Here is a 21,571-nt window from a genome sequence, read left to right on the forward strand (position 1 = left end):
GGAAAGGTGGGTGCGCCACTTTTCTGAGATGCTCCTAGCTAGGGTCTTCCTCCACCCTCATCCCCTCTCAGGCTGGTTCCAGAGCCAGGTTCACCTGTCCTGGGGGTCCAAGGATGGACGATGGACTTCTTGGGAGAGCAAAGGGGTCAAGCCTAGTTGCATAGATTGTTGAAGTTGGAGGGCTTTAAACTACTTTTGGTTCTAGCCTCTCATTTGACAGAAAAGGCTTTGAAGGGTGCCCTTCACAACCCAAGGAAGTGGCTGAAAGGGCCTTGGGAATCTACTCTGAGGTTGCCTCTTCCCACTTCTGTGACTTGGTTTAGGAACTTTCTGAGATTTGGTTTTCTCCTCCATGCATTGAAGATGATACCTACTGCCTAGTTTTCTTGTGGGGTCAGTGATAATCCAGACATTCTACAGGGGAGAAATTAGCAGGTGTTCTGTTAAAGTTAGCTCTTCTAGTCTCTCCCTCCTTATTTTTCTTATGATACCCAATTCTCCACACAGATCATTTTCCCCACTAGGCTATAAATTCCTGGAGATCAGGGACCCCATAAAATTCATCTTGGGTTTCTCAGCACCTGGGGACAGTGTCTGGCATCTACCAGTGAGGTTTCAAATAACCTGTGTTGTGCAACCTGTCAGAGCACGAATGTCCCCAGGAGACTAGACAACGGCCCTCGGGGAAGTCCCCACAGCTGGCAAGTCTGGGACCTCACAGCCAGTTTCCTGCCGTTCGTTCCTTTCACAGAAGTACAGGAGCCATAAGGTTCATGGGACTTTTATTTTTACTGTTTATTTTTTGAAAGCCAACAAGGATGGGCAAATGCTCAGTCCCTTCTGGGCTGCATTCCTCTACCACCAGTCCCCACCCACCTCCCCCAGCCCACCCCCTACCTGCCAGCAGCTCAGATCACCTGGGTGAAAAATACCACTCTGTTGGCCAGCGTCCCTGTCAGCACCGGCTCCAGTGCCAGACCGCAAGATTGTCCGAGGAAAGGAAGGGCCATGATTCCCAGCAGGCCGTGGTTCAGCCCCTCCCTGGCATCCTTCACCCAGCTGGAGGGGCTCTCCTTCTCCTTTCCTGCCTTGTTGGAGGGGTGCTGTTCCCAGCCCTTCCTTTCCTCCCCAGATGGGATGCTCCTTCTCTCTGGGTGGGCCTGTCCTTATATCAGCACCAAATGATGCCCAGGTGGGCAGCCCTTGGGTACACCGTCCCCGCCTCACCTCTCCCTGCATCCTCCCCTTTTCCCGGTTGTCAGGGATTTTCCGTGTCTTCTGGTCTCAGAGGTATTGACCCTGAGGGTGAATCGGGGAAAGGAGGCCAAGGGGATTTCCGCAGCTCAGGGGCCATCATTCTGGAGTGTCAGGGGCGTTTATTCTTCACTGAGATGTCCCACTTGCCCTCCTGGAGGCAGATTCCTGCAGCCTGGGTTAGGTGCTCAGCTCTGGCCCCTCCAGTGGGATCCTTCCTGTGCACAGATCTGAGGAGTGCACCTGGCCACTCACCTGTCTTTTCTTCTGCAGCCAGCAGCTGGCTTGGGGCCCAAGACTCTGGTCTTCTGACTCCCCAGCCAGCTGCCTCTCTTCCTGGGATGTCCTGCCCCCCACCCCCACAAAAGTTGGATCACAGTGGCATGTCTGGGACCCCACAGCCAGTTTTCTGGCTGCAGAGCCTGGTCATTTTAGTCCTCTGTCCACTTGTGAATCTGCAGAAGTGGCAGGCGAAGCCCGCGGAGGTGCAAGGGGCAGCGGCTTCCCGGTCTCAGGAGTGCTGTGCCTCCCTCCTCGCCTCCTCCTCCCTTAGCTAAGATGCCTGTCCCCTTTCCCTCCTTTTCTCCTCCTCTCCCGCCTCCCCTCCTCTTCTTCCGCCTCCTCCCCTGCACCTGCCACTCCTCCTCCACCTTCTCCACGCGCCTCTCATCAGAAGGCTCAGTCCCTGCGCCCCCAGCAGCGTGGGGAAGGGGAGGGGAAGGTAGGCTCCTCGGCGTTCCCCCGCGGGCTGCAGCCAGGATCCCGGGCCTGGACGGCGGGCGTCAGACGCTGTGCGCTCCCAGGCTGAGCACCGAGAAGGCGGCGCGGTGCTTGCGCAGCAGCAGGCGGATCTTCTCATCGTCCGAGTCAGGGTCCAGCGGCTTGTTGTACTCGTCGTCCTCGTTCTCCGAGGGTGCGCGGTCCCCGCCTGCGCCCGCGCCCGCGCCGCCCGGGGCCCGGGGCGTGGAGGACGAGGGTTCCAGGGCGCTCTTCTTCCGCCACTTGGTCCTGCGGTTCTGGAACCACACCTGCGATGAGAAAGACTGTGAAGGGCACAGGGCCACAGCGCGCACGGGACGCGGGAACAGCCACCCTGCTACAGCTAAACAAATGGTTCAACAACCAAGTGACTGTCACATTCACGTTTCTGTTGGGGAAGGACAATAAAATTTAAAAACGTGAGCGCAAGAGCCCTCCCCTCCCCTCCCTCAACTCCCCGGTGTTGTCGCCGCCGCCGCCGCCGCCGCCGCCGCCGCCGCCTCCTCCTCCTCCTCCTCCTCCTCCTCCTCCTCCTCCTCCTCCTCCTCCTTTTCCTCTTCCTCTTCTTCCGCCTGGGTTCTAGGTGGAAGATGCGGAGTGCGGGGGTGGAAGGCTTAGCCCTGGTACTCGTTGGAAGGTGCTTATGAGCAGTCCCTCCTCTGGGCTTCATAGACCCTCACCCTACTTCATAAATAATTGTTCCCCTGGTTAGAAAAGTAACGTTGGTCCATTCCTTGGGATAGTTGAAGAGTGCAGGAATGCACCTCAGAAGCAGAAAGACGTGCAGGGGAGTCTGCCTCTTCCCCCCAGCTCTCGCCCCAGGGCAGTTGAGCGGCTGATGAGGAGGGCTTAGCGGGTGGGAGCTCGGAGGCCCCAGGGCCCTGAGCAAAGCCCAGACCCAGGTGCCAGCTGCCCGTGCTGCATCCTTAGGCCCGTCGCCGAGTCACTGAGCCAGCAGTTCCTGCACAGTTCCGAGCTTTCTTGAGCTTCGGTGCCCCGACTCAAAGTCCCAAGAGAGATCTAGCATCAAAATGGGGAAAGTTGCCCCCAGACTCTGAGGCGGTAGAAACAGGTTTCCCCAGGTCTATTTAGGGGACATTTGGGGCCCCTGCGTGTGGAGTGGGAAAGCCTGGGTTCACCTTCCCTAGCCCTGGCATGGACGACAAGGCTCCATGCCCCTGATAGCCCATCCGATCCTGCTTAGTAGGAGAAGGCGTTGTCTTCATCTTAAAGATTGGTAAACTGAGGTCAGCTCCTTTTGCTCCAGGCATCAAGCATGAATCTGGGCCAGAGGCTGCCGACAGTGCTTGGAATTTTTGGCCAAATACGGGGGTAGAGGGAAAGCCTGAGGTTGGAGTCCCCCCACATCTGGGGTTGAATCCCAGCTCTGCCAGCTCTCCCAGCTCTCTGAGGCGGGAGACACTGATCTTCATCTGCGAAATGGGTAATAATACCGTCTCCCCGGGTTGCTGAGATGATGAAATGAGGTGCCGCACATAAGGCTCTGAGAATGGGGCTCAGTGGATGATTGCCTTTTCCTGGCTATGGTTAATTATCACAGGCTCCAGGGTTAGGCAGGCACTGCCCAGACACCAGTACAGCTGTGCTCTGGGGGGCTGCGTTGTGTGGCCACCTCTCTCCAGCGAAGTGCCGTCCTGTCCAGCAGGCTCCTCCCTGCAGGGCAGGCGCCACCTCCCGCACAGACTTACCTTGACCTGCGATTCAGTCATGCCCAGGGAGTATGCCAGCCGCGCCCTCTCAGGGCCAGCCAAGTACTTGGTCTGCTCAAAGGTTTTCTCCAGGGCAAAGATCTGGTGCCCCGTGAAGGTGGGCCGGGTGTGCTTCTTCTTGTGTATGCTGTCACTTAGGGGATCTGGGGCTGGCAGGAGGAAGGAAGTGTGGGGTTAGTAGAGTAAGTGGGGACCCTGAGGCTAGGCACCACTGTCAGGGCAACAACCATGCCTGTCCTCTCCTTCCTGCACAGGTTGCCAGGACACCAAGATTCCTTTCCCCTGACCAGCATTCTTGATATTGGAGAACAGTGACTGTGACCTCTGCCCTGCCTGGGTGGACAGGGCTCCAAGAGGGCAGCTATCCTAGGGTAAGGGGACTGAGGGGCAGCAGAGCCTCATGCCTCTCTGTCTAAATTTCTCAATACTCGCTGATGTTGCCTTCTTCTGAGGGGCAACAGGAGTTCTTTCTCTGTCCCAGGGATGTCCCTTCAGGTCACCCTTCTCCTATAATTAGGGACCGGGGCCTGTGAATTCCCTCCACCCCTGGCTTCTGCCAACTTCCTTGCTCTTGAGACCCTACTTCCCAGGTCTCCAGGAAACCAGGGAGGGGGAACCCCAAGCCCCAAGCTGCTACTTCCCCATGTCACCAGGCCTGGAAGTTATGTGGCCTAAACCACCCTGGAGAGCCTGGAACAGAGGCCAGAGACCTCCAGCCTGGCCACGGCAGCCGGCTTGAGAAGGAGTCGTGGAAAGTGGGCTCAGGGGAGTCAGAATTCCCATGTGTCAGGCCTTGTTCTGTGCAGTCTGACAGCTCAAGTTACAGGTGAGGAAACTGAGGCACAGAGAGAGGAAGGGCCCTCCTGAGAGATCATCTTCAAGTCTGTCTGCCTTTGCCTTCATTAGCCACTGACTTTCTTGGCTATGTCCCTGTGTGTGTACCTGCATTCAGGACTGAAGAGGTAGTGTGTGGGATGTGGACAGGGGAGGGGGAGATGGAGGGAAGAGAGAGCCAGCTGAGGCTTAAAGCGCCCCCGAAGCCAAGCCTAAAACAGGATCCGAGAGAGGAGGCCTTCACCTCAAGGGGCACAGGGATGGGTGGCAGCCCATGGAGGGGTGGCTGTCAGGCAGTGTGCCTGGCAAGGCAGAGTAGCAAATGGGGGGACAGATGTGCTTTTGGGGATTCCTAGGTTGGCCCCAAGCCCCTATTGGCGTGGGGGAGCCCAGAGATGAGACAGAAGTGGAGGCCCCTGCCTGACGTGGGCAGGGCTTCAGTGGCACAGGGAAGGTTCCAAAAACTCTCACCTCCCCGCCTCCCAGCGGAGCCTCACCTGCCCGGGCACGCCCTGCCACCTCCTCCAGTAACCCTGAATGGCATCACAGGCCCACCCTCTGAAAACCTTGGCTGAGGGATGGGTGGGCTGAGAAGAGGCCCCCTGCTTCCCCACAGCCAGGACCAAATTCAGCTGGGCTCAGCAGCACCTCCCGGAGACAGGCTACTTGGTGCAGCTGCTGTTGCTAGAAACCAGAGGATGTGGTGGGCATCAGTCCCCTGGCTCAAAGGCTGGACCTGGATGGGGTCAGGGTGTGTTCTGCACCCCTGAGTGATGCCAGGGCTGTCTGGGAAGGTAAGCTGGCATGTCTTCCTCACAGGGTAGCATTTGCCTGCTTTGGGTGAAGAAGTGGATGCATGCACCCTGGGCTGCAGAAGCGAGCTGGGCTGCCTGCTGGACCCTGCAGGTGTGGGCTATGGGGCCTTCTCTAGATCTGGAACTGCCGGGGGCCCTAGAGGCAGCTAAGGGGGCAGCAGGTGAGGGGGGGTGGCTCAGACACCTGTGTCCAAGCACTGCTGGATGGGAAGGAAGAGCGGGTGGAACTCAGCCTGCACTGAGCTGAGGCCACGAGTCCAGGGATTAATGGTGGCTGGGGGAGAAGGCAGTGGTGTGGGGTGCCCGGGAGGAGGCCCCTCCTCGTTCTCTGCCCCTCGGGGCCTGGTGGGTGCGGGTAAGTGGCTGGGGAGGCCCCGTACTCACTGTTGCTGCACTGCCGACTGCCTCGCCAGTCCTGGCCGGTGTCCGCCCAGCAGTTCCGGGTCCGGGTGGGGTACTCGTTTCCAGCCTTGGAAAAATTTCCTACCTGGGGGCTGTAGTAGACCCCCTGCGAGCTGAGCCCCCCGAAGCCTGCCACGTGGGAGTAGCCGGAGAGGAGGCTGCTGTTCGGTGCAGCCACGGGCCTGCTCAGGATGTCCGTGATCCCGTGGGGGGTCCCCGCGGCCAGCTGGGGGCCCAGCCCCGTGGGGCTGAGCTTGTAGAAGGAGTTCTGCACTGAGTACTGGCACACAGGGGCCTTCATCTCCGGAAACTGAGCCAGCGGCGTGTTGTTCAGCAGGAAGGTCCCCTGCAGGTTGGACTCCATGATCTCCCAGTCAGGACAGGGAAGGCTTCTCCAGGCCCCTAAAACCCAAGAGCCCACACTCTAGCCCCAAATCTCATGGCAGGCCTGGAGGGTCAGGACCAACTCTGAGCCCCTGACTGCCTCCCACCTAAGGCCTCGGCCAGGCCCTGGCCCAGGCACCGGCACCCGGTCAGCTGCTCGGAAGTCAGGTGCTCGGGGCAGGTGGGAGGCCTCCCCGGGGCTCCTGGCCTCTCTCCTTGCCCTGGCTGGACTGGGTGGCCCCCTACGCCTCAGCTCAGACCCCCTTTCTGCCTCTGAGTCTGGGGACCCTACATGAGAAGTTTTAAGTTCAGAGAAGGAACATTTCCCTGATAAAGATACGGCCCATTAGAATACAGGCCCGAGACTGGCTGAGCCGCCGGAGCCGCGCCACCATTGGTCGGGGCACACACGGGCCTCACATTGGCTTTTCCTAGACAAATTGCACTTTGAAAGATTGACTGTAAAATCAGCCAGGGGGTGTGTGTGTGTGTGTGTGTGTGTGTGTGTGTGTGTGTGTGCGCGCGTGCGTGCGCGTGTGTGTGAGAAAGACAGAGAGCGAATTAGCTCTAGAAGCCCTGCTCATCGCCAGAGGGTCCATCTGCTCCCCGCAAGTCTAGCATCTAGGAAAAGGTGAATGTCTTGGGGGCCCCGGGAGGCTCCCAAGCAGCTGTTTCCCTGGGGGAGATGAGGCTGAACTCCGAGGCCACTGTCCGGGAGCTGCCCCGGCCCCTTTATGTGCAGATGTCCAAGCTCCACAGGAGAACACAGGCTCTTCCTTCCGTTCCTCATGGGGGGATGGGGTAAGTGGCTTAAGATTGGGTAAGTGTGGGGATGGGGTAAGAGGCCGAGTGGCATTGCTTTCTGGGGGATGCAAGTCCCTGTGGCTGGCTTGAGAGCCTAGGGTGGGAGCCTGCTGGGCAGAGGGCAGGGTGGGGCATGGGCAGCCCTGACAGTGCCGGGGTGTGCCTCCTCCAGCTGCAGGAGGCTGAAAAGAGGGCCACCCTGCGTGCCTGTTCTTGCCTCCACCTCTAGTCGGCCTTCCCTGACCTCCCTATCAGAATCTCTTCCTCATTTGTGCCTCGGCTGGAGCAATGGCCATGCTCTGTCTGGTGTGGTGCCCAGTTTTGAAATCCCTGATGGCTGAGAGGGTGGTGGAGCCCCGTGCCAGGCACTCTGTCAGAGCTCAGTTAGTAGTTGATGCACGGGACTGGGCTGAATCACAGAGCATGCATATGCTTTTTTTTTTCCTTGAATAAATTTTTATAATGTACAAGGCTTTATTGAGGGAAACTCTCATTTTACAAACAGGGAAACCAAGGTATAGAGGAGTTGGAGCCCACGTTCCAGGTATATGGGTGATTTCTGGACTGGGCAGGATTCTTCCCTGCCGTTTTTCTCTAAAAATGGAAACTAGCATGCCACTGGCCTGAACATGTAAAATGCCAGGAAAGATTGTGACTGCCAGACAGACGGACTTCTGCTCATCTCTGTGCCTGGTGGCCCCAGAGCCCTTCCTGACCAGGCATGAGCTCTGCAGAGCTTGATCTCTCACTTCCCAGAGGCCGCCCTGGTAGGTGGGAGACGAGAGGCACTGCTTCACTGAGCTTCTCCTGGGTTTCCAGACCATCTTGGTTTTCAGTGGGGAGCAGAGGACCCCAGGGCTCAGGGCGAGCTTCCTTCTCACGCAGAAGCTGACCCTCTGTAGCAAAAGGATTTAGGTTATGCAAGAAAGACCTCACAAAGGGTGTGGAATGATTCTCTACAAATTTGGTTTAAAGGGAAAAGAGCTATGTCTTCGTCTGAGATGGCTTTGCCCCCAGGCTGAGTGCCACAGCCATCTGATAGACCTGGTTCTGGTTCTCGGCGTCACCACCCAATCCCACCCAGGCAACTGTGATTCTGAAACTGCGTTTTGAAAAGCCCCCTGGGTGCTGCAGATGACCTGCTGCGAATGCCCACTGGCCTGGACGGCCTCTCCGATTCCAGGAGAGAGGCTTGGAGCGGGGTGGGACTGGGGTGCTCCAGGGGCCTTGGGATTGTGACTCCATCACCCCCTCATGATGGGGAATTTATGTGGCAGGAAAGCCACAGCCAATGATTTGATTCTTTTTTTTTTTTTTTTTGAGACGGAGTCTCGCTGTGTCGCCCAGGCTGGAGTGCAGTGGCCGGATCTCAGCTCACCGCAAGCTCCGCCTCCCGGGTTTACGCCATTCTCCTGCCTCAGCCTCCCGAGTAGCTGGGACTACAGGCGCCCGCCACCTTGCCCGGCTAGTTTTTTGTATTTTTTAGTAGAGACGGGGTTTCACCGTGTTAGCCAGGATGGTCTCGATCTCCTGACCTAGTGATCCGCCCGTCTCGGCCTCCCAAAGTGCTGGGATTACAGATGCCAAGCCTGACAAAGGCATTGGTGTCTGGCACCCCTAGGATGAGAAACTGAAGAGACTTTAGCAACCACCTAACCCATTCTTCCATTAGACAGATGAGGAAACTGAGGTCAGCTTGGTGACCAGCCTTGCAGGAAGTGTTAGCGACTAGTTAGAAACAGGGCAATTTTTTCCCTACAGCAAGAAAAAGTTCTTGAACTTTGAATGGCATTGAGTACTGGGGCCAGATGCCTTCCTAGGAAATGCTGGGGAGCACCCTCAGTGCATGCCAGCTGGGGGCCTGGCCAAGAATCTTGGTGAGTTGTGGTGCCCCCTCCCCCGACCCCCAGCTTCTCCCCATCCCATGGGAGCCATCAGGTGGAATAGAAATCTACTCTGCCACCTCTCTGGAGGCCTCTCCCAGGTCAGGGGTCCTGATTAAGGGATTGTCCAGGCTTCTGGGAGGACTGCGCATTGGCAGGCTCTCTTGGACCTGAGCCCCACCCATAGATTCCTTCACATCCCAACCCAGGCTTTAGGCTGGCCTCAGCACCCCTTACCCCCTAAAGACGAGCGGGAAGGAGAGATAGAGCCCTGTGCCATTAGTCCATTTCTTTATTAATTTTGACATTGGTTCGGCTGGTGTAGGGAGAATGGTCTATACATCAGAGTGGGGTAGGGGATTCTCTCCCATAACAGAGCATGTGGGAGAGTCAAGAAAAGATCCATTTTCATAACAATTAAAAAAATCAAGGTAATTTCAAAACTTCTAAAAAGCGTCTAATGTGCAGACTGCAGCATTCTCTAGGCATCGTGTGGAGACCCCAAACTCCTCCCCTAACGGCTCCTACTAGCAGCCGGAGCGTGCAGCCATGCCAGCCGGAGCAGAGGTGCCAAAGCGGAGCCTGGAGCCGCGGGGCCCGCGGGGGCGCTAAGGGGGCTACTGGGTTGGCTGCAGCGGCGACCTGGGAGAGGAAGGTGCAGGATCGAGGCGGGGGAGGCGAGCCCTGCGCCCAGCTTCCTTGGGCCGTCATCGAATCGGTCCCAGCCGCGCTGCGCGACCGCCCTGCCGTGGCCCCCGGGATGGGGGGAAGAATGGGGGCGCCTCTGCGCCCTGGAGGCCGGGCCAGGGTGGCTTCTGGCGGCGACGGCAGCCGTCCAGCCTCGCCCTGCAGCTCTTCAGAGGCAGCCTCGGGGAAACTGAGGCCCGGAGCTAGAGCTTCCTCTCCCTGCCCGCCCCTCTAAGGAAGCAAAAGCAGCCCCGCCCCCGGCAGACAAGGTGCCTCGGCCGCCCCGGGGCCTGCTCGGCCCTGGGTGCATCGGAGCGGACTTGTGGGGGAGGCAGGGCCCCTCTCCGCTCACAGGCCCCGCGGCCAGGGGGCCTCTGACGTGGAGGGGGCTTCTGTGCTACTTGGAAGGTTTAAGTGTGTCCCGAGGACACTCCCGCAGAGCGGCGGGGCGGACGGGGCCAGGCCGTCCACACCGCGGCTCCGGGGTCGAGAGGAGCCAGCCCTGTCTCTCTCTCCTGGCCCTGGGGACGCCCGCTGCGAGGGCGGGCAGGGATTGTGCTGATTGGGGCCTCCCTGGGCCGGAGGCTCTAGTGGAACTTAAGGCTCCTCCCTGATGGCACCGAGGCGAGGAACTGCCAGCTGTCTGTCTCCTTTCTGCCCTGACCCAGAGCCTGGCCCCGGCCTCTTGGCGTCCAGGCTCTCTGCCACCAACTCTGCTACCACTGGTCATGCGATCCAGGGAGCTCCCTGGCTGGCCTCTCCAAGAGGCCACAGGGGCTGGGCAGAGGGGAGGCACCGAGGCAGACAGGGAACAGCCTCGAGCCTGGCACCTGCACCCAGGGCCCCCAGCCTGCAGGCTGCCTGGACTTAGAGCACCAAGTTCACTCTGGGAGACCTTGGGTGGTCCTGACTTCTAAGAACTGGCAGATAAACATTCACTAGCCCTATTCCTTTCCTTCCTCTTTCACTGAAAGGCAGGCCACAGCTCCTTCTCCTGAAGCCACAGAAGTCCTCAGGAGCTGTGCTGTCAGGCTCTGTACATACTGCTAAATGTTTCTATTGGTTTGCATAGTATTTATTGTTTTTCATATACACAAGGCTGATTACTGTACAGTTTACACTTTGAACACGGACTATGATATAGTGCTTGAAGATATAGAAAATCTCTTCTCTATGGACATGCTGGTGCAATCCTGGGTCAGCCACCGGCCCGTCCCCCGACTGAGAGAGAAGACCCTTTCAGATGGGGTCCTGGCTCCCTTTGAGCCCTACAGGTAAGCCTGGGAGTCCTCGCCTCAGATTCTTAAGTCCCTAACACAAGGAACCCCGAATGCACTCTCAAGGTAATGATTTTCCGTTGGAAGATGACTTGTACTGAAATTGGCAGAGAGAGAGAGAGAGAGACAACATAAAAAATTCCAGTTTATCCACAGCAGAGTCTATACAGCTTCAGAAGTCACAGTAAAATCTGTGTGTAGATTCAGTGGAGGCGAGTGGTGTGTGTGTGTGTGTGTGTGTGTGTGTGTCCTGAATGTCATGTAGAGCGATCTGGCAGGAGCGTCACCAGGGAGTGGAGGGGGTGTCACAAGTGGAATGGAGGTGTGTAGGTTGGGTTGGGGAGGGTGGGCAGATGAGGACATGGCTTAAGATTAAGGTGGCTAAACTGATTTCATGCCTAGTTTTCTTTCTTTCTTTCTTTTTTTTCTTTCCAGGAAGCCCACATGGATTTCTGACAGATGAGGTCAGGAAAAAGTACCCTGTACAAAGTCAAAACAACTAAAAAAAAAACCCCAAAAACCAAAACCCATCCCCAGCCACAAAAAGCCCTCATTCACTTTTGCGTTCACACGCTCTCCCGCGCCTGTTTTCTATCCCTCTCTCTCCCCGCTTCTTGCTCCTTTTGTGTCCTGGTTCCGACAGATCAGCTGTCATTGCAAGAGGCAGGATTGAAGCCTGGAGGTCATGCGTCTACAGTCAGTCATTCATGCGAAGAGGGGACTAGCGGGAGTCCCTTACAGAGGTCATGCCGTCAGCCCAGAGGAACGTGTGCACCGCTGCGGTGGCCCTCAGGTCCAGCTCTCCTCCTGTGTGCATGGCAGAGTGTGTGGGGTTCAGGGGTTGGGTGTCGAGGTGTGATCCTGGGAGACACAAAGAGAGAAGCGGTCACTTAGAATGCAAAAGGGCAACGTCCAGCAAAAACCCTACACACAGAGTTTTGTGCTGGCAGCTCAGGCCGAATCTGACTCAGGAAAAACAGTCTCCCCAGGCAAGGCGACGTGCAGAGGGTGCTGCTCTTGCAGGCCCAACCTCCTGAGATGCTGCCCTCCTTCTCTTGCTCCTTATGCAGAGGCTGTTCCTCAGAGCCGCCACATAGGCCTCATGAATTCCTTCTGAGTGCTCGAGCGCTCTAGGATGCCTCACTGTATGGGCCAAGGACAGTGCTGTGCTCCATGTCCTGGGAGAGGAGCAGAGGCCCCTGTGCCTATGTGGTCACCTGGGGAGACATCCCCCCAGCAGATCCTTGTACTTAGGAAGGGCCATTTTTCTTGAGCCAGGGCTTGTGCCAAGAAGGGGCTAGGTGAGGCTAGGTGACACCTTCACTTTCTCAGTTCAGCTCTGCCAACATGCACTGATGTCTGCCATGCGCCAGCCTTGGGGACCCAGGGATGGTGCAGACAGGCTCCCTGGCTTTGGGAGCTCATGCTTCAAGGGTGACAGCTCCACAGCTCTTCCTGACTGCTGCCTCTGGCTGCTCTCCCCATTCCCCTCAGATGGACAAGATCTCTGAAAAGCAGATGCATCCTCCTCTCCTCCTCCTGTATTGAGTCCTAGTCTGGAGAAGAGCAGATTTGCTGGAGGAGCTAAGCCTACATTCTTCAGCCTGGGATTCGCAGTGAGAAAACTCTCCTGTTCCCATGGGGCCTCCAGCCTCCAACCTGGGGTGAAAACTCCATGTTTTCAAGACCAGCCACTCATGTTCTATCTGCAGGGACCCTGGGACCACTGGGGAAAGGAGGATGCTTCAATAGGGAGAAGGTGACAATCTCTTGGGCAGGGCAGGAAGTGACACAGGGGGGCAGGAGCTCATCCCCAGGTGGTGCCATCCCCAGACATGGAGCTGTCTTGGGTTCTCCAGGTGAAGGTGTTGGGGAGGAGTGTTGGAAGGGGGCAGGGAGAGCTCAGCTCTTGGGTGGTTCCCCAGGGATGGGAGGGCGGTGCCGGGTTCCTTGCCAGGGGCTGCTGTAGAACTGTAAAACCAGGAACCGCTGCCGCAGTGGGTGGACAGTGCTGTCACCGTAGAGGGAAGATGCTTTCATCACTGCCGGGCCATCACATCAGTCAGGCCTGACTGTCTCCTCTAAGCCTCTGAACATGCTCTACCCTCCTGTTCTCTGCCTTTGGTCACGCTTCTCCTGTCAAGGCTGCCTTCCACTCTCCTTTCTGCAGGGGTTCTGCCTGCCGCCCTCAACATTTCCACCCCACAAAACTTTCCTGATCCTTGGAGCAGACCCCTCTCCACTCTGGAAGCTCTCCCTTTTGTATTTTGTAAAAATACAAAATACAAAAAAAAAAAAAAAAAAAAGAGGCTGCCTTTTCTGATCGGGAGATGGCAGAGTCGAATGGGTAAGAACATGAACTCTGGAGCCAGACCACCTGGGTTCAAGTCCCGTGCTGCCTGACCTCAGTCAAGTGCCGTACCCGCTCTGTGACTCAGTTTTCTCTGCTGTAAAATGAGGGCAGTAATAGGACCTACCCATTAGAGAGGTGTGATGTTTAAAAAAGCCAAGACACATAGGTGCTTAGCATTGTATGAATGTGAACAATTACTTGGCTCTCTAGAAATGTTACCGTCTCTGTCCGTTTGTGCTTTTTGATGTCTGCATATTTCCCTGGTTGGATTGGAAACACCGAGGGCAAGAACAGCCTCCTGGTGCTCCCCACGGTGCCTGCCCCAAGGGGAAGCAATCCTCAAATAAGAGACCATCATGGAATGTGCGGCCTAGGAAAGATAGTCTAGGATCTCCCATCTACTTTACTGCCCAGGCACTGAGCAGAAGAGAAAGTTCAGACCTCAGAGATCATGCTGGCATGACTGCCCATTTCATCCCTTGGTAAACTGAGACTCTGGAGGTGCAGTGGCAAGAACAGGGGTGGGATGAGGATCTAGGTCACCTCACTCTGCTCAGGACTCCTGCATTGTTCTGACCTCTTCTCCTGGGTCCCCTCACCTTTCAAAAGGTTAGAAAAGAGTCTCTTTCATTCTTTATTTTTATTTCATTTAGAGACAGAATCTTGCTCTGTTGTCCAGGCTAGATTGCAGTGGTACAATCATAGCTCACTGCAGCCTTGAACTCCTGGGCTCAAGCGATCCTCCCACCTCAGCTTCCCAAGAGGCTGGAACTACAGGTGTATGCCACCATGGCCAGCTAATTTAAAAATTTTTTTTAGAGACAGGGTCCTCCCACATTGCCCAGGCTCATCTCAAGTGGTCCTCCTGCCTCAGCCTCCCAAAGTGCTGGGATTACAGGCATGAGTCACTATGCCCAGCCCTAGACAGCCCTTTCACAAACATAAACTCAGCAACCATCATAACCATCCTACAAGGGAAATGCTGGCATTATTGCTATTTTATGGCTAAGGAACCTGAGGCTTAGGGAGATCATTTGACTTGCTCTGAGTCACACTACAAACAAGACCTGCAATTATTTGAGTCCCAGGGCATATATGTTCTTACTTACTCTCTTCACATCAGTGCTCACAGTTACCATTATTATTTTGAAACCTTTTTCTTGAAGTGTGACACATCGAAAGGGACTATTTTCATCCTCCCTTGAGGAGACTGAAGCTCAGGGCTTTTACATGACTTAAGGCCATACAACCTGGAAGCAGGAGGAAGAGGCCTTAATTCTAGACACACAAGCTCCAGCTTTCACTCTTTGAAACAAATACAGCCCATTCTAGTCATTTGCAATAGCTCCGTTCTATAAATTAGTCACTGTTTGAGGCTACATGCAGTGGCTCATGCCTGTAATCCCAGCGCTTTGGGAGGCTGAGGAGGGCGGGTTGCTTGAGGTGAGGAGCTCGAGACCAGCCTGGCCAACATGGTGAAATCCTGTCTCTACTAAAAATACAAAAATTAGCCAAGGGTGGTAGCACACGCCTGTAATCCTGGCTACTCAGGAGGCTGAGGCAGGAGGATTGCTTGAACCTGGGAGATGGAGGTTGCAGTGAGCCAAGATAGTGCCACTGCACTCCAGCCTGGGCAACAGAGCAAGACTCCCTGTCAAAATATAAATAAATAAACAAATAAGTCGCGTGAACATGGAATTAGCGAATACTGAACCACTGCTCCTAAGGGAAATACAAGGTTAGGCTCCCGCGAGCCTCTGACCACAATATTTTGGTCAACTGATGAATACATAACTTTGTCTTAGATGCGTTTCTGTTTCAAGACACCTTATGTAATATATAAGGTTGACTCATTAACACTGACTTCACCAGCACAGGCACTCTAACTCATCCCTGAGCAGAGCTTATCTGATGTCCGTTCTCTCCTTAAGGAACATCGCAGCCTTCTTGCGCTTCACACCAGATAGCGTTTCCCTCAGGGGCCATTCTAAACAATGAAACCAAAAATTCGAAAAATGTGGCACTACACAAGCTGTGAGGAGGACACTTATTTATAGTATGAAACACCGAGGCAGAGTGTGGCTTTGTCCATCCTCAACTGGGACTGCATGTGTTGGGCGACTCAAACTTTTTGCCCCTGTGTGCATGCCCATGAATGAGCAAAAGCACGGTGAGCGTCAGCTTTGGGGCTACAGATAAATGTTAATGAGTAGGCGAATTCGCAAATGCCGAATCGGTGAATGATGAGGATCGACTGTACATGCTTGTCGGGGGTGGGGGCAGTAAATTAGAAAGCCTTCGGGCCCTCAACCGTCTTCTCTGTAGCCTTAGCCCTGGTTGGGAGGGTAGGGCATTTAATGCTGTCCCCTAACCCTCTGGGACTTCAGCAGGAGCTTTTCTCCGCCTCTCCCTCGCCACTGCTCTCGCCCCTCCTCGCCCCCTTCCCCCGCCGCCACTGTCACACTTGTCCCTGTGCCTGTCACTGACAGAGGGCAAAGTGCTGTCCCAGAGCCGGGCTGCTCCGTGTTTCTGACACCCACGCTAGTGTGATCTGGTCCTTAATCACCTGGGGTGGGGGCTTCAGCCACACTGCTGATCATTTACAGCAAATTAAAATGAAATTCAAGGCTCCCTCCTTCCCCCTAGCTTGGCTTTTGGGCTGCCTCTCTCCCACTCAGGAGCATCCATAGAACCTGAGCCAAACAGAAATCTAAAGCCACAGCTGCCACTGCTACCATAAGAAAAACAAGTCAGAAGAGTGTACTCTTCCTTTCCGTTTGCTGCTTTTAAACATTATTTGCATCTTTGGGTTCTTTCCAGGACCCAACAGCAGCTACTCAGAGTCTTCTAAACCAGCAGCCTAGTGGGACCCCTGGCAGTGCAGGGGTTAACACGGTGACCTCCTTAAGCTGCTGAGATGTCAGGTCTAATTTTATCCTATAACTGGATCTGCCAGTCCTCTTTTTTGCCCAAGTGCTGAGATATATCGGGAAGCCCAGAGTCAGCACTTTTGGTGGCTCAGGAGGCAGCAGGCCCTGATTTTTGCCGAAAGCGGAAAGCCAGAGCCTCCTTGCTGCTCGGCCCCAGAGTCAGGCCCTGGGGTGTGAATGGTAACGACCCGGTTAGTGCTGCACTGGGGCCACCATGCCCCCTCACCTCCTGCTGACTCCCACCCCGAGGTATCCTGTACTGAGCTGCCCCGAGCTGGGCAGCATGAAGGGCCTCGGGGCAGCTCAGTACAGGATGCCCCAGGGAGGATGGAGATCAGAGCCGGCCACTGAAGCCCCCAGCACCGCACACACCTGCTGGAGACGGTCGCGATCGTGCAGCGTCTTCATGTCCCTCCCTCATGGCACGGCACGGCACGGCATGCCCCTGCTCCGTGGCCACACTACCCCGTGCTCACACACATGCACCATGGCCCAGGCCCCAACCCTGACGGTCTCCTGACTTGCAGAAAGCACGTCGTCCACCCCTTAGGCCTGTCAGCTCAGCCCTTTCCTAGAAAGCAAGGGAGCAACATGTTTCACAAAACACCAAGGAGAAGCTAAGCCTTGGCCAGGTCAGAACTGTAGCTGGGCTCCAGGTTCAAGAGACAGTCCAGTCCTCAGTCTTGGAGCTCTTATGTTGAAACATCACAGCCCAGACAGACTCTCCTGCCCTCTCCAGTGCCCTGTCCACCACCTTCTAGACCCCCATTGCTTGGTTTCCAAGATAATATTACCACTTAGATTTACAGAGTGCTTTTACTCTTCAAAGAGCATTTTTTTCTTTCTGGCTTTTTGTTTTTTTTTTTTGAGATGGGGTCTTGCTCTGTTGCCTAGGCTGGTCTTGAACTCCTGGCCTCAAGCAATCCTCTCGCCCCGACCTCACAAAATGCTGGGATTACAGATATGAGCCACTGTGCCCGGCCCAAAAGGCATTCTTACAAAACCGTGCGGTCCCTGTTAAGTGGATGTTATTAACTCTGTTTCCTTGATGAGGAAGCTGGGGCTCAGAGCCGCTGTTAGTAGGGCTGGGAAGCGACAATTTCTGCCTCGAGACATAGCCGCAAGTTGTTTGTCCCACATCATGCTGGGGTGGCTGGGAGGGGATTGGGTGAGACAGGGAGCAGCCACTCCACCAAAGAACAGGCCATGCAGAGGGGATGAGAAGGGCTGCGTTACCTCCCGAGAGGCTACTCCAAGGAGAGCGGCTCGGGGTCACTGTTTCCCCCTTTTCAGGCTGGCCCGCTTCACTATCTGCGCCCCTTTCCTGCCCTCTATCAGGTCCGGTTGTAGGCCACTCCCTCTCAGCTCCACCTGCAGACAGCAGCAGAGACAGAAAGCAGGATAGATGGCAAAGATGGGCAGAACACAGGCAGAAAATTGAAAGGAGGCTACACGGAGGCGGCAGACACACTGCCCACAGGGGAGAAGGGAGACTGGAGGGAGCTCATGAAGAGGTGAGCGGAGGGAGGTGTCACGCAGATGGCCCGGCAAGATGGGCAGAGCGAGGCGGCAGTGATGGCGCTGGGTCCCCCAGGGCTGCGGGAGCCTCAGTACCTTGGCATGTTTCATAAAGGAATCAATATCGACCTCCAGCTCACTGGGATCCTCCAGGGGCCCCGTGACAGTCACCTCCTCGTGCTCCTGGGCAGCGTCGGCGCTGGACAAGTCTATCTGCCGAACCACCTTGCGAATGATCTGGGAGAGGAAGGGAAGGAGGAAAGGGCTGGTCAGGCCGGGCACGGGGGCTCATGTCTGTAATCCCAGCACTCTGGGAGGCTGATGGGCAGATCATCTGAGGTCAGGAGCTTGAAACCAGCCTGGCCAACATGGTGAAACCCTGTCTCTACTAAAAAGACAAAAATTAGCCGGGTGCGGTGGCAGGCACCTGTAATCCCAGCTACTCAGGAGTCTGTGGCAGGAGAATCACTTGAACCTGGTGGGTGGAGGTTGCAGTGAGCTTAGACCACACCACTGCACTCCAGCCTGGTCGACAGAGCAACACTCTGTATAAAAAAAACAAAAACAAAAACAAAACCAAAAAACGCTGGTCAAGCCCTCAAGAGCAGGTCCCAGGAATGAGCTCCGAGTGGGGGAGGTAGCCTTTGTCCTAGGAGCCCCTCCTTGAGAGGCCAAGAAGAGGGACAGCCTTTGCCCCATCGCTTTACGGAAAACCCTCTGCCAGACAGCCCTGAAGGGGCCTTGGCAGTGCCATTCCATGACCAAGGTGTGACTGGGTGTGACCTCCCCCTTGAGCCCACAGCCTTCTGTTTTGCTTTTTGGTATGGATGGAAGTTTGCGCTCTTCCCCATTCTACTCCCAGGCGCCTAAGGGCAGAGGGCATCTCTTTTTCACCCACCCACTCCCGTATTCACCTGTCCAAATATTCAAACCCTTTACTCTGTACCTGCCATGTGGTCTGAGTGGGAGATGAAACATCAGCCAGACACGGTCCCTGCCAGCAAGCAGCTCACAGTGCGGGAGGAAAGACAGACACACAAGCAGCCTCGCTCCAAGGTGATGCGAGCTGCACCCCAGCAGAAGCACATTCGAGACCCTGCCTTGGCTCCTCCTCTCTTTTACCCATAGCTAGCACCGTGCCCCATACTTGACAGGCAAGATCATGTCTCTGAATTAATATCTGCTACCAATCCAATGCGTTTTCACTTCCTTTAAATTATTTAATTATGGTGACGGGGTCTCACTCTGTCACCTAGGCTGGAGCTGGAGTACAGTGGCTCAGTCAAAGCTTATGCAGCCTTGAACTGCTGGGTTTAAGTGATCCTCCTGCCTCAGCTTCCTGAATAGCTGTGACTACAGGCATGCGCCACCATGCCTGGCTAACTTTGTGTGTGTGTGTGTATTTCTTTCTTCCTTTTTTAAAAATTTTTTAGAGATGAAGTCTTGCCATATTGCCCAGGCTGATCTAAATGCCTGGGCTCAAGCGATCCTCCTGCCTTGGCCTCCCAAAGTGCTGGGATCACAGGTGTGAGCCGACACACCTGCCCACATCCATTTTATTTAAGGAGGCCCATGGTAGGCCTGGGATGCTCAAACTGCTTGTTTAACAGCTGTTTTCAGGGTTAGGTATCATGGGACTAGGTCTGGGATATTTCCTTGGGGCCGGCCCTTCTGGAAGGGAGCAGCAGAAGCTATTCAGGTTGACTCAGACAAAGCAGTTGTGAGGACACCGTGTCTGGACTGCAGATGACCAAAGCTCCCAGCTCCTGGGCCCTCCATCCCTCCTGGGCACAGGGGCAGCCAGCCTGGCCATGCTCACCTGCTGTGAGGGCAGCAGGGAGAAGCTGCTGGCTTCTACCGCCTTTTAGCTTCTAGCCCACCTGCCTGTCCCCAGCACAGAGGGGAACAACACTCTACACCCACCTTCTTGGTGACAATGTTGCCCTGCTCATCCGTGAACTGTTCCTCTGTCACCTGCTCCCCTGGAATATTCTGAAACTCATTCCCCTGGAATTAGAGAAGAGGAGAAAATGCAAGATTGGTGAGTGGGAGTCTGGGAGGAAGAGGAAATGAAACAGCAGCAGCCAAAATAGCCATGGCCCAATAACTCCCCCAGCAGGAAACTCCGGCTCAGCATGCAGCGGGAGCCACGCCAGGGCTCCCAGGGCGTGGGCGACGCCCCTGAGGGTCTGGGAGGCCTGAAGATGAACAGCCCAAGCTTGCAATTGTGCACTCGGCCCTCACAACACCCCCTGGGAACCGGCAAAATGGGGGCAATTATGCAAGTCTGACGGAGGAGGCCCTGAGAGAGGAAGTGAGGCACCTGTTTCCTATTTTTACAGCACTTTGCAATATAGAAAAGCCCTTCGACAGGCAGCATCACCCAGAATGTGACTTGCCCGAAATCCCAGAGCCAGTTGGTGACAGAAACAGGACAATCCAGGTGCAATCCCATGGTGGCACATGCCTGCAATCCCAGCACTTTGGGAGGCCAAGGCCAGAGGACCACTTGAGTCCAGGAGTTCAAGACCAACCTGGGCAACATAGTGAGCCCCCGTCTCTACAGAAAATTTTTAAAAATAGCCAGGCATGGTGGTGTGTGCCTGTAGTCCCAGCTACTCAGAAGGCTGAGGTGGGAGGATCACTCGAGCCCAGGAATTTACAGTGAGCCCAGGTTACAGTGAGCCATGAACATGCCACTGCACTCCGGCCTGGACTAAAGAGCAAGACTTCACCTTTAAAAACAAAAGAAAAAAGAGAAGAGAAGAGAGAGAAAAGAGAGAAAGAGGAAAGAAACAAAGAAGGAAACAGGACGAGCACAGCCTCCTGAGACCCAAAGCTGAGTGTTTAATGTCACTGTCACAACGCACTGGGCACCAGAGGGCAGGTTCTGGTGGGCGCCATACACACTCTGGCTCCCATACACAACCTGATCCCGGGGGGACCTCCTGGTCCTTTTCTTCCAGTGTCTCCCAACTCTGGGTCCGGAGCTCCCCACAGCAGTGTCCCCTCAGCCCTGGCCTCCGGCGCCCACACCGCCAGCCCCGCCGGCCTCCTGCCAGGCGGTTACCTTCAGGAAGACCCGCCGCCGGACCACCCTGGTGGAGATGGTCTCCTCGTCGTCACTGACGCCCTCGCTCTCCCCCAGCTCCTTGTCCAGCTCCTGGTGGATGTGCTTCAGCACGAAGCACAGGGACCCCCTGACAATGTGCATCACGTTCTGACAGCTGACCAGGAAGAAACTCAGCAGCACCAGTGTGACCAGGAGCTGGGTGACGAAAGTCCACATCCTCACCTCCTCACCAGCCCGGTCCTCCGGGGACCAGAGCAGCCAGGGGCCAGACCGCCACGGGGGGCCCACCTCTCATTCTCCACTGGGACTCCTGAATCCCCCAGGGACCCCTTGCATTCCCCCTCCCTATCTCTCTGGTTTGCTCTCTTCGTCTCTCACTGTTTCTCTCTCTCTGGGTAGGACACCGAATGGCCCTCTCGGCTGAAGCAGCCCAGCCCAAGTGCCCTTCTGCCCAGCAGCCAGGCTCTGCCCTTAGTGGCCTGGGTGACATCACGCTCCTACAATTTTAGCTCCCCAAACCAGCTGCTGGAGCTGTCCAACCGGGCTAGAAGGAAGCTGGCAGGTGCCCATGTCCTGAGCACTGAAAGCACAAGTGAAAGTCACTGTGTGAGTGACACCCACTGCTGCCTAACCCCGCCCTGCCCCGCCCTGTCCAGAGAGCTGGAAGTGGGGGCTCGGCCTCTTGCCTATCCTGCCCGTCCCCATGGGAACTAGAAAGAGTTCTGCCCACGGAAAGTTTCTTACTTTCAGAAAATAATATGGCCCGAGAAACCAGCTACTTGTGTGTCTCCTCGGGCTGCTACTGCAGTGATCTGAATGATGTTCCCCAGCATGGTAGGGATGAGACCAGCTAATACCCTGAACACTT

General features: G+C 55.8%; 2 protein-coding genes and 1 non-coding gene across 28 annotated transcripts in view; 1 reads left to right on the forward strand and 2 right to left on the reverse strand.

Moving 5' to 3' along the window:
* Positions 1 to 765: 765 nt before the first annotated feature.
* On the reverse strand, positions 766 to 6,483 carry NKX6-3 (NK6 homeobox 3). The gene is made up of 3 exons (XM_001094557.5): positions 5,777 to 6,483; positions 3,723 to 3,892; positions 766 to 2,282 (listed from the first exon to the last, which is right to left on the reverse strand). The coding sequence occupies exons 1-3, from the start codon at positions 6,156 to 6,158 to the stop codon at positions 2,037 to 2,039; spliced, it is 798 nt and encodes a 265-aa protein (XP_001094557.1). The 5' UTR covers positions 6,159 to 6,483; the 3' UTR covers positions 766 to 2,036.
* Positions 6,484 to 9,139: 2,656 nt separating this feature from the next.
* ANK1 (ankyrin 1) overlaps positions 9,140 to 21,571 on the reverse strand; it is a 245,627-nt gene continuing 233,195 nt past the window's right edge. For 6 of the 26 annotated variants that reach the window (XM_015145302.3, XM_077943550.1, XM_015145299.3 and 3 more), the window contains 4 exons: positions 19,554 to 19,637; positions 17,802 to 17,867; positions 17,349 to 17,483; positions 9,140 to 11,690 (listed from right to left, as the gene is read on the reverse strand). In XM_015145302.3, the coding sequence (XP_015000788.3) occupies positions 17,385 to 17,483; positions 17,802 to 17,867; positions 19,554 to 19,637 (249 nt within the window). In that variant the 3' untranslated portion in view covers positions 9,140 to 11,690; positions 17,349 to 17,384. Of the gene's footprint in view, positions 11,691 to 17,348; positions 17,484 to 17,726; positions 17,868 to 19,553; positions 19,638 to 20,700; positions 21,295 to 21,571 lie in introns of those variants that run through there. The other 20 variants (XM_015145296.3, XM_015145295.3, XM_077943554.1 and 17 more) reach the window with 7 other exon arrangements.
* Positions 16,362 to 16,429, forward strand: MIR486 (microRNA mir-486). The gene has a single exon (NR_032537.1). It is a non-coding gene; the product is annotated as a microRNA mir-486 (primary transcript).

The sequence above is a fragment of the Macaca mulatta genome, chromosome 8 (genome assembly GCF_049350105.2).
Source record: "Macaca mulatta isolate MMU2019108-1 chromosome 8, T2T-MMU8v2.0, whole genome shotgun sequence".
NCBI classification, from domain to species: Eukaryota; Metazoa; Chordata; class Mammalia; order Primates; family Cercopithecidae; genus Macaca; species Macaca mulatta.